Genomic DNA, 17345 nt, shown 5'->3' on the forward strand with positions numbered 1-17345 from the left:
GCCAGCGCTGGCGGAAAGCGCCAGGCTCGTGGGCGCGGGGCACTCCGCCCGCTCCTCCCGCCCGCCGCCCCTGCTCCGCTCCCCCCGCGCGTATCAAGAGGTGGAGACTCGCGGGTGGGAGGGCCACTGCCTTGCTGCCCTCCGCCGCCTCCGAACCTGACGCGCCCTCGCGGGGCGGAGACCGGGCAGGCATGTCCCATCCCCACGTTGCGCCAGGGCAAGGCAGCCGGCCCGCAAGCACCTCCGTGCGCCGCGGCGAGAGCGCCGGCAACTGCTCGGATCGCCCCTCCGGACAGGCGCGCAGGCGGCAGCTGCCTCCTCTCGCCCGGAGACGCGCCATGTCGAGCCTGGATTACCTGGCCGCCGAGTGCCTCGTGTTCATCTCCAGCGGGGCCGTCATCCACCCGGACTCCTCCGCCCGCCCCGGCGCCGCGGAGGACCGCGAAGGGCTGTCCGACAGCAAGAGCGCCTCCTCACGGGCCGCCGCGGACGACCCGGGAAGCAGCTTCCCGCTGCTGCCGAAGGCGGCGGAGCCTCCCCGAAGAGCCCCGAGCGACGCCGGCACCGTGAGACGCGCCGCCGCCGCCGCCTCGGCCAAGAAGCACCAGTGCCCGTTCCAAGGCTGCGTCAAGGTCTACGGAAAGTCCTCGCACCTGAAGGCGCATCTGCGGGCGCACACGGGTAAGCGCGCAGGGGCGGCGGCCCCGAGCCGGCGGCCCCGGCTCCCGCCTCGCCCTCGCCTTCCGCCCGCGGCTCCCACGTGGGGGCCGCGCCTCTCCGCGCTTCGGCGCCGGGGAGCCTCGGGGCGGGGTGGATCGGGGCCCCTTTGCTGTCACCGTCCCCTCCTTCCCGTCCCCGCCGCCTAAGGCCCCACGTGGCTTGCGGAGAGGCGCGAAAGCGAAACCGGTAGAGGAACCGGGCGGGGCGGGGACGCGATCCCGATCCGCGCCGGCGGCCGGGTGGCGAGCTCCTGGGGGAAAGGACGGGGGGCCGAGCCGCCCGTGGCGCGGCGGGGCCCTCCCCGGAGGCAGGGCGACGCCGGGGGCCGGAGCAGTCGCCGCACGGAGCGCGCCCGTGCCTCGGCGCTCCCGGGACGCGCGCGCCTCCCGGCGGAGCCCAGGGGCGGGGGGCCTGTCCCGCCGCGCGTGCCGCCCCTTCGCAAGGGCGTCCTGGCACCCCCGCCCGTGCCCGCTGCAGTTTGGCGAAGCCCGCATTCCTGTTGCCCACGCGGAACAGCCGGCCGGAGGCGTGGCTCGCTCCCGTGGCCTGACAGGGCGGGACAGCGCTCGTTCGAGTTCGCAGCCGCGGATGATGGGATCCCACCGCCGGCTCGGGCGCGCCTCTCTGCGCTCTCTCCGCCGACGGGGCAGCCTTTGGCCGAAAAGTTCAGAGCGAAGGGAGCGTGTGCTTTGGATGCGGGGATGGGCGCGCGCGCGTGCGGGACCGTGCGCCATCGTGTGCAGGGCACCCGACTGACCCACCCACCCTGTGTGGCGAGTGAGCAAACCCGTCACTAGCCCCAACTTGGCTTTGCGGAAACGAGCGGGATGGCAGGGAAAACAAACAAACAGGCAGTCCATTCCGGTTCATGTTTTACTCCCGAGTAGTGTCCCGGGCAGAAGGCTTTTGTCCAGGGAGAGGCATTTCAGAATTGTAACCATAAGCTCCGTCAGACGTTAACTAAGTGAAATTGCCCAGGGAAAACATAACTATTTTGTTTAGGCGCTAATATCCCCTTCAGGTCTCAGAATAGTTTGATACATTGCGTGGCAGTTAAGATATCGGGGACCTGGAACCAGAGGATTAAAACTGCACCTTTTAATTTATGCTAGACATGCAAATTCAAGAACAGCTAGGATTTAGATTTCCTAGGAAGCAAAAGCCACCAATGATTTTTGTCTCTCAACCATTGCAAATAGGATAAATTCTTTCACATTAAAAACCCAGATCATCTCAGACCAACGCAATTTTTATTTTCTGAGCTTAATCGGCATCCTGGGTTAGTGCAACCTGTGGAATAGACTGCACTCTCCTTGGAAAACAATCCCTTGCATAGCAATTAAACTAAGGAGAAAAGGCAGGCTTTGATTTTTTTCAGGGATTTTCGAATAGTTTTAGAGTCCAGAGCTGGAAGTGACACAGGATCAAATTTCTCCCTGCTATAAAGTTCACTGGATAACCCTGTTTCTCAGTTCAGCCTACTCTATCAGGTTGTTGGGAGGCTAAAAGATAAGGGGAAGCTTTGCTGACTTGAATGGATAGGACAGAAACATCAGAAATGATAGCAACAATAGATAGTGAAGAGCATTCCCCAGAAAGTCTGCTTTGGGATTTAGTCCTAATTTTATTTACTTGTTTGTTTTATCAGTGATCATCGAGAGTGCTAAATTTTGCATATAGCTCAGGTTCAAGAAGTGCGGTGGGGAGGGGGGAGAACATGGGAAAACGTCTCTATGGGAAAACTTTTCTGGTAATACAGCTCCTTTTCCTTCTTCCATCTGGGTGTGTGAGTCCTGTGAAACTTGATAAGGGGCTGAGTATGGCTTACCAGGGAACTCACTGTAGGGTGTGTCTTTTTTGCATCTTTATGGAGACAGGATGTGGAAATTTTTGCTTTTGCAAGTCTTCCCTAGAAAGACCTAAGGATCTGGGATGTCTGACCCTGAACAAATTCTCAGGCCTATTTATGGTTTTTACAAGCCTGGACAACAGAGAAGAGGGGTGGAAACTGAGACAGTTGTATGGAAGCGTCTGACTTTGACGTCTTCCAGCTTCAGGGCTGAAAGAGAGAAAGCAACCAGGTTTGTGGGTAGAGAATCTGCATGGCTTCCAAAGTGTTTAGGTTCAGCACCATGAGGACTATAACCTTAATTTATTTTGGTGGGCAGGACAAAGGGCTGTTCTGGAGCACAAAACACTGCCTGGGAAATTCCATGGATTAACTCCTCACTGATATTCCAAGCTAGGGCTGAGCAAATCCTCCGAAAAGCTTGAGATGGGGGTTGTAGTCCACTACCTTTGTAGGCAGCCAGCTGGTCCTAAGACCATGCGTCTGGAGCATTCCCAGTCAGCTTCGTACATTCCTAACTTAGTGGCGGTGTCTATGTGGTATCAAGTCATCTCTGATGTACCACCACTTTAGCCTTCCCAATTCTCCATCCTCCCACGTGCCAACAGTCCTCGTGGCTTTAATCCCCTTGTGGGGGAAGAGCTACACCAGGCAGCCGGCAGAATCATGCTGGCGAAGGCAGAAAAGCTAGTTTCGTTGGGGCAGATCCAGCGTGGCGGCTTTGTTTACCCTGACATTGCCTCGCTGAAATCTCCAAAATGCCCAAATCTGTTCTCTCTGTGCGCGCGCATGTGTGCTTGCTCTTGGGAGTGGGCTTTTAACACACTATGACCCATGTTCCCCAGCAGAAGCTGCCATCCATTCCACACAAGCAGACTTGGAGGAAACAACAGTACGAAAGACAGGGTGACTGGGACACGGAAGGTGGGGAATGAACTAGAAAAGGGAGGGTGAGATTCATAGCACCAGCTCTAAATCATAACACGGTTTCTATTCAGTTTGAGATGGTTAAACGTGTGCAAGATGGTATGTGAAAAGCCGGTGAGGCTTGGTAGGGGCAGGAGGTAAGGCAAAAAGTGCCATGTCTTGGTTTGGTGACTGCTGTCTAAGGCACCAAATGCTCTGTGTGTGACCGAGAGAGAAAGAGAACACTGTGAAAGGACCCTGCTAGTTAATTATTCCACTGATCTTGGTATTTCATGTTGCAAGACAAGGGGCTGGCAGAAGGTTATATCAAAAAGCAAGATGTCAGAAAGTAAGAGGAGTGGGGAGGAAGGAGGAATGAATGCAAGCAAGCTACGCAGAGAAGAATAGAAACAGAGAAGCAGAGCAAGTCAGAAAGCCCCCCCCCCCGGGCCATCTAGTCTGACCCCCCACTCCAACTGGGTCTGCTCATGACATGCCCACCATGTGCATGTCCAGCCTGTCCTTGAACATAGAGCAGAATACCAATCGATGCAAGACAAGAATAGCAGAGAGTCCACACTTCAAAAGAGAACTGTAGCCTAAAATCTAGATGGTTTAACAGAGGATGCAAAATAACATACAGCATTCGCATGATGAATCTGCTTTAATGGAGAAGGAACTGGGCACAACGCTCCCCCATGACCAAGCTGTGGAGTCAGCCTACAATATTTTTTCATTTATTAGATTTCTAGACCGCCCCTTAGCTGAAATGACCCTCTGGGTGGGTCACAAAGTATAATAGTGACAATATATATATAATAAAGCATTGTATAAATCAACCAATAATAAAATCACAGCATCAAGCCCAGGAAAACCCCCAAAATAAAACCATGTAATAGTCACAGTTAAAATCATTCAAAGACCCAGTAGCACCAGATAATATCATAACATCATTACAATTATATTGACAATTAAAATACTGGGTGAATGAAAAGGTCTGCACTTGGCTGAAAAGAATAGAGAGAAGGTGCCAGGTGAGCCTTCTTAGGGAGCTGGTTGCAGACTCATGGTGCCTCCACTGAGAAGGCCTTTCTCCTTATTTGATTCAGAGAGGGCTCTTTGGGAAGGACCTCCCATGAGGGCCTTAGGGCCTGGGGAGGCGCCCCTTTAGATAAGCTAGTCATATCATGAAATCTGGTGGCATCTGTCACATGACAAGGAGCTTTTCTGCTGATTTGGTTTAGTTAGGCCTCTGGGAGAGTGCGGCCTTCCTGGGACTTGCAGGAGGCCAGAAATTTGTGGAGATGTTGGTGCACTTGAACCACAGATGCTTGGTCTAACAATCCAGCCCAGCACCGATTCTGCTCACGTCCAGGTCCTACTCTGCAGTGGGAGCTCCTGCCGCTGAGCCCAGAGGGAAGGGTCATGAGGAGTAGAGTTACCGTCTGAATTCAAAGCAGCTAGGAACCCATTCCACAGAAGGGGAAACTGAACCTCGTGATTGTTTTAAAGGTTGTGCAAAGCATGGACATGGTGGTGGGATGACACACACAAATACTTATTTGGACCCACATTCTCCTGTTGCAGTAACAGCTCCCTGCACAGAGAGTCAAACAAGATGAGGGCAGTGTGTGAGGGTAGGAAGAGGTGAGAACCCGCACAGCCACAGAAATTAGTGATAATCTCTTCAGAGCCAAAGAGAAAGCTCTTCCGGATCTGGCCCATTGCATGCTGTAAGTGCATGCAAACCTAGGTAGCACAGAAAAACCAAATTAAGTAATTTTAAGACCATGAGTGCAACGTGTTGGATGGACTCCACATTCACTCCAAGCCCCAGTCTACTCACCCCACTGATGCAGAATACATCCCATAACCACAAACAGATCACAGCAAAATTCCCCTCCCACCTTTCAATTGTCATGGAAGCCTGTTGGCTGCAGATTCCTCAAAGGGGGAAAAATCTTCCCAAAAATTAGCAGATGTTTGTGAATAAGTGGCAAACAACAAAATCAAAAATAAGAATGGCCCAATCAGCCATCAACCACAAACAGTCTAAAAAGGAGAAATCATCCAGAAAATCACAAGAGATTTTAAAAAATAGCTGGAAGAAAAGAAAAAGACACCTCCCTCCCTCCCTCCCTCTCTCTCTCTCTCTCTCTCTCTCTCATTTACACCTGCTGAATTTAGTAGACTTTTTTTTGGGTTAAGAGAAGGTCAGTACAAAATGTGTTTCTTCCTATGTACACAGTCAGTGGAATTTTGGTTTGCTGATTGGTGTTTTTGTTTTTGAGCTTAAGTGTGCTGAAAAACATACTGAGGACTACCTAGAATCAGCAGAAACAAATTACAGCAAAATAAAGAGGGATGGGGTTAAAGGATAGGTGGAGAAAAGATAAGGGGACAAAAGGCTGCTTTTAATCCTATCACCCAGGAAGGGAAAACAAACTCAGGTTGAAGATCTTGATTTTTGTATGCCTGACAACCCATGGTGAATATTAAGGAGCACCAAAATATTTTTTTTTTAAAGGAAATCCAGAGAAGAAAGTCATTTAGGAATTTAGCTTCTCATTTGAAAAGGGGCTTGTTTTTTTTTTTAAGGCAAAACTGGCCAGATATTAAGGGCAGGTTAAAACATTGGAGGAAAGAAAGGCAGACAGACAGAATAGAAGGCCAGCAAGTCAAAAAATTTGCATTTCCACTTGCAAGGAACCCAAAACACCTTAAAAGTCTTGTCTACTTTATCTTCACAACAAACCTCTGAGGTGGAGACTCAGACCCAGATATCCTGATTCCCAGTCCACTGCTCTGCCCACTACACCACACTGGTTTGTTTTCAAATGAACAATATTTGAAAAAATAGGAAATATTTTAGATCTAGAATCCCTTGATGATACCTGGCACCTTGCCTTGGACTAACACCAACATCCATTATCCCGCACACACTTTTCTGGGAGTAAATAATTTTGGATTCAGTGGGAATTGCTTTTGAGTAACCACAACTACAAATAAGTAACTAGTTCTTTTGGTTCACACATGCACTGTTTGGTGACTTGAGTGAAGTCCCGTAAATACATCTGTAGCCACAAATGCACTCCATCTCCTTAATCCTTCTTCCTGCTATTTGCAAGCTTCAGTTCTTCCAGTTGGAGGATGGGCTTGGGACCGCTGGTCTGCAGAGCAGGGGTTGTGGAGGCTCCCCATGGAACGGGTGATGGTGCCGAGACACGGCTGAAGTAGAGGAGAAATGTGTGTTTAGCCTTTAGGGTACCAAAGCCTTTTGCCTGCAGACCATGTATGTGTGAACTTTTGAGCGCTGCCGAAGGGTTTGTTTGCAGAAGTGGTCCAGAAGGAGCAGACAAATAGCTTCCCATTACCTTTTGACATGCTCATGGTGGGCAAGTTGTGAGTGGAGCCAGCTGGAGCGGGGGGTCAGACTAGATGGCCCATGAGACCCCTTCTGACTCGCTCTGTTTCTATGTTTTTGCCCAGTCTTGCCTTGCTTTGCCTGGATATGGTTCTTTGGAGGGACTTCCAGAAGAAGGGTTGTTCCCATCCCCTGCCCCGTTCTCTGGAGATGCAGGCGACTGAACCGGGGGTGGGGGGGGCACTTCTCCATGCCCCATGGGTGCTCTGTCACTGTGCTGAGGGCCCATTGTCTCCTGAAGGGCTGTGCAGAAGGCCCTTGTGGATTTGCTGTCAAGCTGAGAAGGTTCCCCTGAACCGCAAACCTGCCTACCTGTCTCTCGCATTACAAAAGCCACGAGAAACAGCTGCTGGCTCTGGAGTTAGGCTGCTTAGGTGGAGATGGTTCAGGACACCCCTTCCCCGATTTGGTCCCCTTCAGAACTGTGGCACCACAGTGTCCATCACCTCTGCTTAGCTGGGGTTGATGGGGATTGTGGTCCAACACAGCTGGAGGGCCCCAGATCGAGGAAGGATGGGTCTGGGGTGGGTTTGTGTGTCAAGTCACATTCTGGTCTGGCACGGCCAGGAGATTTACTCAAAGGCAGCTTTTTCTGTCGTTCGCCTGGTCCACCCTGCACTCCCTGTTTGAAGTTTGCTACTTGGTGGACTTGGGCATTTTAGTGAAAAACCGCCCAGAGCACTTCCAGAGCACTGGGGTCCCTGGTCTTCTTTGGGTGGGAGGCACCTGTGGAGCAGCTACATGGGTAACTCACAAAATGGCTGTCGCGAGGGGTGCTGGAGTATTTGCTCGGTCATAAAATGGCTGCCGCAGGGACACGGCTGGCCCAAGAGCTGCCATTTCCCAGGAGCTAAACTGGTATGACTGGAAAAGAATCAGTTGCCCAGTCAGAGGTGGGAGTGAGGGGCCATTCTCACAGCATCTTTCCAACCCAAACCAAGTGCACCCCCTGTCCCCTGGGTTTGCAGCAGACTTGCCTTTTTATTTTTTGAAAAGCCTGGATGCAATAAAAATTCGGGAAGGAAGGAGAGATTTCGGGTGCCGGAAAAGACATTTGTGTTCAGCTCTAGTGCTCACATTCCATCTAACAGAGATGCCAGACTAGGTATTCAGATCATTCGTTTTCTGTTTCTCTCTTTGTTGTCTGTTTTTCTCTTCTATAAACATACAAGCACCTCTTGAAAACACTAAGTACCCCCCGTTTCTCATCTGATCCAGCTGGGATGCACTTGACCTAGAACAGAGGGCGGGGGATGTGTGCTTGTTATAAGATTGGAGATTGATTACTCACCATGTGATGAGGAACAAGAGTACTCGGGGATTAACAATGCCTTCTGGCACTCGCCTTTTCTGCAAAGCACAGAAACAGAGAGACATGGAAATGGAGCAAGTTGGAAGGGGGCTCCTGGGCCATCTAGCCTGACCCCAGGCTCCAGACGGCTCTGCTCATGACACGCCTACCGTGTGCATGTCCAGCTTGTCCTTAAACACCCTCACCGTTGGGGCCTCAAACACCTCCCCTGGAAGCCCAGTCCATGCCCAAAACATGGGCAGGGGAAGGGGGAATGGGCTTCATTGGAGCAGCTTCTAACTTTCTTGACCTTAACATGGCTGTGCCTGCAGTTTTGACAGGGAACATGGGAAGAGGTTGCCGGAGGAGAATCAGTGCTGTGTTTTCTTTTCCCCAGAAATGCCCCGAGTGGCAAGATGGCTCAGGGTGGGAATGTCTCCCTGTGCAGGGATTAATCCATACTTCCAAATCTTCCTGTGTCCAAATCTAGACCGGGATGGGGGTTGTTTTGTTTGGCTGGAAGACATTGGAAGCTCCTGTCCAGGAATCAGGAGCCTGAGGGAAGGAGATAGAAAATGGGGCCCTAAAGGGGACGGACAAGGACTGCTGTTTGTTGAAAAGTTGGGTTGGAAGAAGATGCCTGTAGGTTTGTCTGTTGGAATCACAGCACTGTGGAACAGTAGCGGTATATGCTAGGTTTAGGGGCTGTTCTGGTTTTAAAACACATTAATTCATGTGCCCATGTCTGCAAAGCCGAGAGTATTGAAGAAAAACGGATTGTCATGTTGTTCCTTTTGCAAGAATTCAAAGCAGCATCTCCTCTCCAGTTTATTCTCATTGCAACATCCCTGAGAAGTGGATCCAGTTGAGGGCCCGTGGCTGGCCCAAAGCCATGCAGGAACCTATGGGGCTGAGTAGGGATTAAAGCCCAGATCTTCTAGCTCAGTCTAACATGCTAACTAGTGTCCTGTTTTTCACAGCACTTGGTGCTCTGCCTTCAGACGACTCCCAGGACAATTGCCAACCCCTGTCACTTGTCCCACCATCTGATACTGAAAGCTAGACTGCCCCTGTACTTGGAGGATCTACAACCATCTTTGTGGATAGTATTCATACACCCACCAACTCTAAAAATCTGCTGCTAGTGGGCTGATTCATTCTGCTGAAGGTTTATTGATTCTTAGCCTTTAAGAACATCTGTTGTTGGCTGCAGCTTCTGATGTTCCATTTTCAATGTATAGTTTGTGGCACTGCTTTTTAAGATTCAGAACATCTTTCTCCACTTTTCTGGTTGGCTTTTCCCTGTTATTGCCAACCCCTTTTTTAAAAAAATGTTATTGTTCTCTTAAAAGAAATAAAGTACAGAAAGGAAAAATATATGGAAGAAAAATAAGAGTGCCAAGAGAGCCTACACAAATATAACATACACATTCATAACCTGCAAATCCCCCAACCGCCCCCAAAATTCTATATTTTTGTCAGCAAGTACTTTGGTGAAGCTCACAGAAAAGATAGAGTCCCCTGAACTAACACATTTTTCCAATCAATTTGAATCAATTATAAATAATCAACAATATTTGAACGTGCTTCCTTTTGTTCTGTAGTAACTAAACTGCATATAATAGAATTTCCATTTATCATTAAATTCTTCAGTCAGTCTTCTTTTTCCATAATGGGTTAATTTTCCCATCACTGCATGCTCAGCCAACTTATTTTTCCAATCTTCAGTGGTAACACATCCTGCTGATTCCCATTTAGAAGCAATTGTAATTCTTGCTGCACTTGTGATCTATTTAAACAACTCTGCTATTGCCAACTTTTTAGGTGTTTCTGAATAGAAAAGTACACCATGTTAAATTACTGTCAGGGCAGCCCTACTGGATCAGACCAGAGGTCCATCTAGCACCGATCCTTGTTCTACCAGTGGCCAAAAAGAAGCCCCAGTGAGCAGACCCCAAGCATCTGGTGCTCTGAGGTAGACTTCACTTGCATGTGGAAGCTTTACTGCAACAGCCCTGCTGGATCAGGCCAGTGGTGCCAACCACTGCTAGCCAGATGCTTTGAGAAGGTCATCAGCAGAGTGGGAGATGAGCCACTGTATTATTTATTTATTTATTTAAAGCTTTTCTATGCAGGTAACGCAGTGGTTTAAACTGCTGTGCTGCTGGGCTGGTAGATTGAAAGGTCGCCGGTTCGAATCTGCACAACGGGGCGAGTCCCCGTTGCTCCGTCCCAGGTCCTGCCAACCTTGCAGTTCAAGAGCATGCAAATGCAGGTAGATAAAAAGGTGCCACTTCGGTGGGCAGGTAACAGTGTTCCGTGCACCTTGGTGTTCAGTCATGCGGCCACACGACCACGGAGACCGTCTGCGGACAAGCGCCGGCTCCCTCGGCCAGGAAACGGAGATGAGCGCCACCCCCTGGAGTCAGGCATGACTGGACTTACCGTCAAGGGGAAACCTTTACATTTTTATCCTACCCTTTGCAGTGCCTCAGGGCAGTAATACAATAAAATAAATGACTGAGATACAGCATCCAGATAATAATAATAAAAATCCAACCTTTAAAACACTTTAAAAAAGTGGTGCTCATCTCAGTTTCCTAGCCGAGGGAGCCAGCGCTTGTCCGCAGACGGTCTCCGGGGTCATGTGGCCGCATGACTAAGCACCGAAGTGCACAGAACGCTGTTACCTGCCCACCAAAGTGGCACCTTTTTATCTACCTGCATTTATGCTTTTGAACTGCAAGGTTGGCAGGAGCTGGGATGGAGCAACAGGACTCGCCCCGTTGTGCAGATTCAAACCGGCGACCTTTTGATCAACCAGCCCAGCAGCACAGCAGTTTAAGCCACTGTTCCACCTGCATCCCCTAAAAACACTACTAACTTATAAAATAATGGGGAGATTAAAAGGTCCTTTGACATGCTGCTTAAAATAGGAGGAATTTTGGGTCCTGCTGTTGGGACACAGGGCCCAGAATAACTTAAAGCTCTTGGTACCATCAGTGAAGCATTTGGAGGGGCTTTTGCAAAAGGAAGTGGGGATTGGACAAGATTTGGGGTCCTGTGCGTTTGGGTCCTGGCATTCTGCATCTGACTTAGAGCTTGGTGTTCAGTGGGGTAGCTTGCCCCTGCAGCTGGAAGTTCTACTCCATGCAGCTTTGGGATGAACTAACCAATCCTGCATGTCTTGTCTTTGCTCTTCTCTTTGCAGGCGAGCGCCCGTTCCCATGCACCTGGCCCAACTGCGAGAAGAGGTTCGCCCGCTCCGACGAGCTGGCCCGCCACTACCGCACCCACACCGGCGAGAAGCACTTCGCCTGCCCGCTGTGTGAGAAACGCTTCATGCGCAGCGACCACTTGACCAAGCATGCCCGGCGGCACCCCGCCTTCCGGCCTGGCATGGTCCGGTGGCCAAAGCGCCACAGTGCCTCCCCCAGTGACTGTCCCACCAGTACCTAGGCTGGCCGCCCCGTCCTGGGCAGCTGCACTCTTGATGGCCCAACGCCTCAGACGTCCGGCGATGTTGCCACGAAAGGAGCAGGGCAGAAGGCCTAGTGGCTACAGGGCTCCAAGCTGGGTGGCCTGACCCAGAGAAGATTCTCAGGGGCTGCTCCAAAGCATCTTCTGGACTGCCTTGCTCAAGAATTACACCTCCTTCTCACGGCTGGGTGGGGGGACATTGGGATTAAAATACTGGCCCCTGCTCTTTCCAGCTTTCGGGACCACCCTGTACTGAGCTGTGCCGGGCCCTCCACCCCAAGCGGGAGCTCCATCGCTCAATAAGCTGGGGATGGAAAAGCTCACGGCCAGGACCCAGTCCGACCCTCTGGGTGTCCCAGGCTGGACCTGCAGGTACTGGCTGGCTTTCCTATTTGCCTTGATCCTTCTTTCCTTTGAGAAGTCAAATGCCTTTGCGGAGGCTCCGTTTGGGGTAGGAAATGCATTAAATGTGGTCGTTTGGACCCTGCCCCGTTGGCCATCAGGCACCCCTGCCCTGTGGCGGGAGTCCCCGGAGAGTTTCGCTCAGCAGTTCCTGCAGCCTTGCTTAAAGCCGTGTGATGTGTTTTCCAAGTGAGCTTGTGCCTCTACTTCTGTACCTTCTGGGTTGCTTTCCCAGATGGTCCCTCCTGGCCCGTCGTGACACAAAGGGGCTTTCTCCCAGTGTCTGTGACAGGTATCCTAGAGGAAGACATCCTCTTGGGGGAATTTTCACTCTGTTCTTTCCTTTCACTTTCGATCTATTGTAACTTGTAGATGGAAGCTTTTCCTTAGTGCCTGCCATCCTCGGTTCTCAGGAAACGAGAAAGCATCCAAGGCGTTTGTGGGCCACCCGGTCCCTCTTGCAGAGGACTACCCCATGTTATTTGTGCAGCAAGAGGTATTCCGCTCCTGGCTATGGAGGATCCATTTCTGGCTGCCACAGCTCACAGTAACCCTGGCCTTGGGGGGTTCAAAACCTTAGTCCTGATCCTTTGCCATTCCTCCCCACCAACCTCTGAGCCAAGGTAGCCAACCCTACCTTTTCTGCAGTTTCTCTCATTCTGCAAGGTAGAAATGCTTTCCCTAAATCTTTTTGACTGGTAGGAACAACTTTATACACAAACAGACTGTTGGTTTTAATCCCATCCATCTTCCCTTTTCCCTCCGGTCCTGTCCACCTCCCCAAACTTTTCCAAAACAGAATTTGACTCTTGGGCTCAATGTGATTCAAAACTCCTGCTTTTTTCTTTTTTAAAAAAATGCAAGCCAAGTGCCCTGCTATCCATTCTTGAATCCTTTGATGGTGATATTGATCTGCAAGATACTCAGATTTTATGAGGAGAAAGAATGGACGATGTTCTGGACTGCTTCTTGAATGCAACATCTTTTCCGTGAAGACGCGTCCAAACCTTGTCTCCTGTGCGTCCACCCCACTGACTGAGCCGGTTGTTTTTCTCCAAAATATTTTCCAAGCAAAAGTTGGGGAGTTGAGCAACAGAAAGAGATGGATCTGGGTGTGCAGGGATGCTCCGTGGCTTATACGTCAAGAGGGGGTGTGATACTGTTGCCTTCCCCACCAGGTTGGGGATGTAGTCCAACACCCCTGATTGGTGAAGGCTGCCAGAGGTTTTTCCTCCAGGTCAAACTTTTATTTTATAGAAAGGTTACGGGTGTGTTTGAGCCTTCTTTTGAAAAAATATTTATTTTTTGAACATGGAATCAGGCTAGAAGTAGGGAAATGGTGGGGAGAGAGCAATAGATGACTATTGTCCTTTTCGTCTTGGTGCTTTGGAGAGGGCACGGCTGAGTGTCCAAGTGGAACAAATTTTAAGTGCAATTTAGTACAGCTGAAAGCACTTTTGCCTTGCTGTTATTATTAGGGACCTTGGAACTTGCTATGGATAAGTTTATACCGAGTGCATATCAAGTATATGACTGGGATGAGAAATTGACTCACAGGTTCTTTTCAAACCACAGAGCGCTTTGTGGAGTGGTTGACCCTAAGGGCTCCCTCTTGGCTTCTGCACACAGAAATGTAAGCCCATCTGTTGGCTCTGGGATGCTACTTCTGCCTTACTTTTTTCTCCTCAGAAGGGGATCCTACTCTCTCCAGTTGTGACCCCGCAGGTACAGGCTAGAGCAGTGGTGGCGAACCTACAGCACGTGGGCCGCAGCGGCACGTGAGCCCAGTCGCCCCGGCATCGCCCCAGCAACCGAGCATCGGATAACAGTGCACGCAGGGGCCGTGCGCATGCTCGGAAAGGAGTAATGGTGCCAGGCGATGATGTCACGAGCCGTGACTCATTAGCCGTGACTCATCCGAGCTTTCGCATGGCTGGTCAGTGCGCTGCCAAGGAGATATATAAACAGTGCTTTTTTTGTAAAAAAAAAAAAAAAAAAAGGTGCCGGAACTAGCGTTTTGGGGTCACACTTTTACACAAAGGTCGCCACCGGCAGTAAGCACTCAGCGTGTGACCACACGACTGATCCCAAGCCGAGCAGCGTCCCAAGCCGAGCAGCACCCTCACAATGAGCACGGACTCACACGCAGCCCACAGGCACTATGTTAAAATATATTTGCTTGGACTGGCTTCGCGTTGTTTTTTCTAAACTAAAACCTCTGTATTCGGGTTGTCTTGCGGTGTTGGCACTTTGCGATAAATAAGTGGCTTTTGGGTTGCAGTTTGGGCACTCGGTCTCTAAAAGGTTCGCCATCACTGGCCTAGAGAAAGCAATTAAAGGGAAAACAGGGTTGTCAATGAATGTTTGCAAAGGCCCTGCGTGTGAACCTGTAGAGCTACCACTCAAAGATAATGGCAAGAGGAAGGGTTGGCGGATGGAAAATTTAGGAATTGGCCTTCCCGACCTGAAGCCTGAAACAGTCTCCTTTCTCACCCCAGTACTTTCTGAATTAAACCAGGTCCTTCTATATTCTCACAGTATTGTATAGGAACAGTAGTGTTCCTTCTTTGATCAGGTTCATACACCCTAGGAAAAAGAAGCGAGGGGAAGAAGAATGTAGAGGATTTTTTTTTAAATCCTCATGGTTTTAAAATAGACAATCAAGCAAAGCTATTTTAATAAAGGGAGATCGTTTTAATAATAATACTGAAAAGCTGTACTTACTGCAGCAGTATGACGGGTATTTTTATAACAAGAAGTCCAATCACATTGCAAGTTTTAAGAAAGGGTGGAAATGCTGTATTTTTCTTAAGAGAGCAAATCTCCTCCCCATCCTTCCTCCTCCTCGTCCCTGTAAGAGTTGGATTATATGCAGGAGAGGCACTGCAGTGCTTAAATGCACTTGCAGGTCCTGCTTCTTTTAATGAATTCAGTCTGATCTATTGGTTTCCATGTAGAGTCTGTCAACCCAAATGCCTCAAGGAAAGGATACCTCCATTACAGGGGAAAACAGGTATTTCATGCAACCTCAATCCAAGGCAAACTTCCTTGGGAGTAAGCCCCATTGAACTCGGCAGAGCTTACTCCTGAATAGCCTAGAATTATCCTATATGCCGATTTTAAACAGCTCTTTGTTTTGTCTTGTGCTTGTGAGCCGTCCAGAGGTGCTGTGGCACAATTGGGCGGCATACAAAGGAACAAACCTCAACAAGAACAGAGCACCTACTAAATGGAAAAGCTCTAACGTCGGTGTGTGCAGTAGCACAAAATACAAAAACCTTGGTATTTTGGCCTACAGCTCCGATCAACTAGCAAAACCAGGGATGGCAGCTGACAACTAAAGTGTCTGGAGGGACACTGCTGCCTGTCTTGTGTAAGTGAAGCATTTATTCAGTATGAATATATAGATATTAATTTATGTTCTCATGGGGCTCCTGGACTAAAAGCCAGCAGCTCTGTCACTCAAGTGGTGTATCTGTTCATGTCGTTTTGTGCCAAGTAAGTGTTAAAAGATGTATTAGTCTATTTTTGATGAGCACTGACTCTTTCTCTTTCACTGTACGTGTGTACATGTATCCCCCTGTACTGTTTTTAAATAAAGCCAAAAGTTTTATCTTCAGCCGGTGTCTGTGTGCTGTTTGGACCAATGCAGTCTGTTCATGCCTGCTCCACACTGGGTCTTCCAGCAGTGTGCCTTCTGTGTCCGCTTTCTCCAACCAAGCACCTTCCAGGTGTGTTTATTTATTTATATATTAAAACATGTTTATGCCGCCCCATTCGCCGAAGCCTTGGGGCGGCTTACAACAATAAGTTAAAAAATAATTACTAAGTTAAAAAATATAAACGTGTGTGTTGGATTGCAACCCCCATAAGCCCCAACGAGGCTAGTCCTCATTGTCCCGCACATTTTCCTGGGAGTTATTTTTGCAGAAACAGGGAAGGTCTGTAGCATCTACAGGTCAGGGGGCCGAAAAAATGCTGATCCTGCAGCACTGTGCCTGCCAGTCAGTATCTGCTGCACTGGCCTTGCTGGAATTTGTTTGTTTGTTTGTTTAAAATATTAATATCCCATCCTATATGCGAAGCATCTCAGGACGGCCAAGTCAAAATCAGAATGAAACAAAAAAATGCGACTGTGGAAATTAAAAAACGGTTCAAATTGAAGGTTTAAATTCTTAAAATGGCAGGCAAATAAAAAGGTTTTCACCTGGTGCCAAAAGGAGTATAAAGTTGGCATCAGGCAGACCTCTCTGGGGAGCAAATTCCGGAGTCTGGGTGCCACTGCAGAGAAGGCCCTGCTGCAGGGAGGATTGTCCCCTGCGCCCCCTCTGCAGATCGTAGGGGGCACAGGGGCATATAGGGAAGGAGATGTATCTCAAGCTGTTTAGGGCTTTATAGGTTGATAGATCTGGTTCAGTCTAAGAAGGCAGGTGGAAAGTGCAGTGACTGGTCAACTGCAAAATAGATCTGGATCTAGAAGCGATAATTCTAGGGGGCACCACCCCTTGATCAAGGAAGCCGCAGCAAAGGACAAGGCACTTTGGACAGTGCTCCTTCATAGGGTTCCTGTAAGCCAGAGAAGATTGAGGCATGAAACTACACAGTACAGGTGATGCAAGTAAGACCTGCAGAGACGCCCTTTCTCCGACTATTAAAGGTGCAGAAGCCAGGCCTCCTCTGGCCCCTGGCTACTCTGCTGAGTAAACAGCCCAGCCCTTCCTCCTTGTCATGAAAATGGGTGTCTGCCCATCAGCACCAAAGACAACACTAGGTACATAAAACTCGGCATGCATATTTTTTATAAAGATTTTTATTAAGATTTTAAACTAAAAACTAGAAACATCAATCATCAAATACATTGGATGTACTGGGTCAGCCCCCTGTAACGTATCTTTTTAACATTCTATAATCATATTCAAATTGATTTATAAAAATTTAAAAACATCTTTAAATCCAAGCCAAGTCCCGTTTCTCCAGCCGATCATAAAAAAGGTCCCAAGTTTGGTAGAAGTCAGTATCTTCTCTCTCCTTCAGGAATAGAGTCAATCTGTCCATTTCTGCACAGTCCAGAATCTTTTTTAAAATCAGTTCCTCCGTGGGTAGTTCCTCACTCTTCCAGTATTGAGCAAGTGCAATCCTCGCCGCTGTGATTAAATGTAGCATCAAATACATTTCTTGTTTGCTAATGTTTTCCGGTATAATGCCTAACAAGAAAATTTCAGGTTTAAAAGCTAAGGATTTTTGTAGCATTTGCTCAAGCCATTTATGTATTT

At 49.2% G+C, this 17345-nt stretch overlaps 1 protein-coding gene across 1 annotated transcript; it reads left to right on the plus strand.

The window, feature by feature from the left end:
• Positions 1–338: 338 nt before the first annotated feature.
• On the plus strand, positions 339–14005 carry KLF16 (Kruppel like factor 16). The gene is made up of 2 exons (XM_044453437.1): positions 339–681; positions 11402–14005. Exons 1-2 carry the CDS (start codon positions 339–341, stop codon positions 11647–11649), a joined length of 591 nt encoding a protein of 196 aa, XP_044309372.1. The 3' UTR covers positions 11650–14005.
• Positions 14006–17345: the final 3340 nt, after the last annotated feature.

Source organism: Varanus komodoensis, unplaced genomic scaffold, assembly GCF_004798865.1.
Source record: "Varanus komodoensis strain SLA01 unplaced genomic scaffold, ASM479886v1 scaffold79, whole genome shotgun sequence".
Classification (NCBI taxonomy): domain Eukaryota; kingdom Metazoa; phylum Chordata; class Lepidosauria; order Squamata; family Varanidae; genus Varanus; species Varanus komodoensis.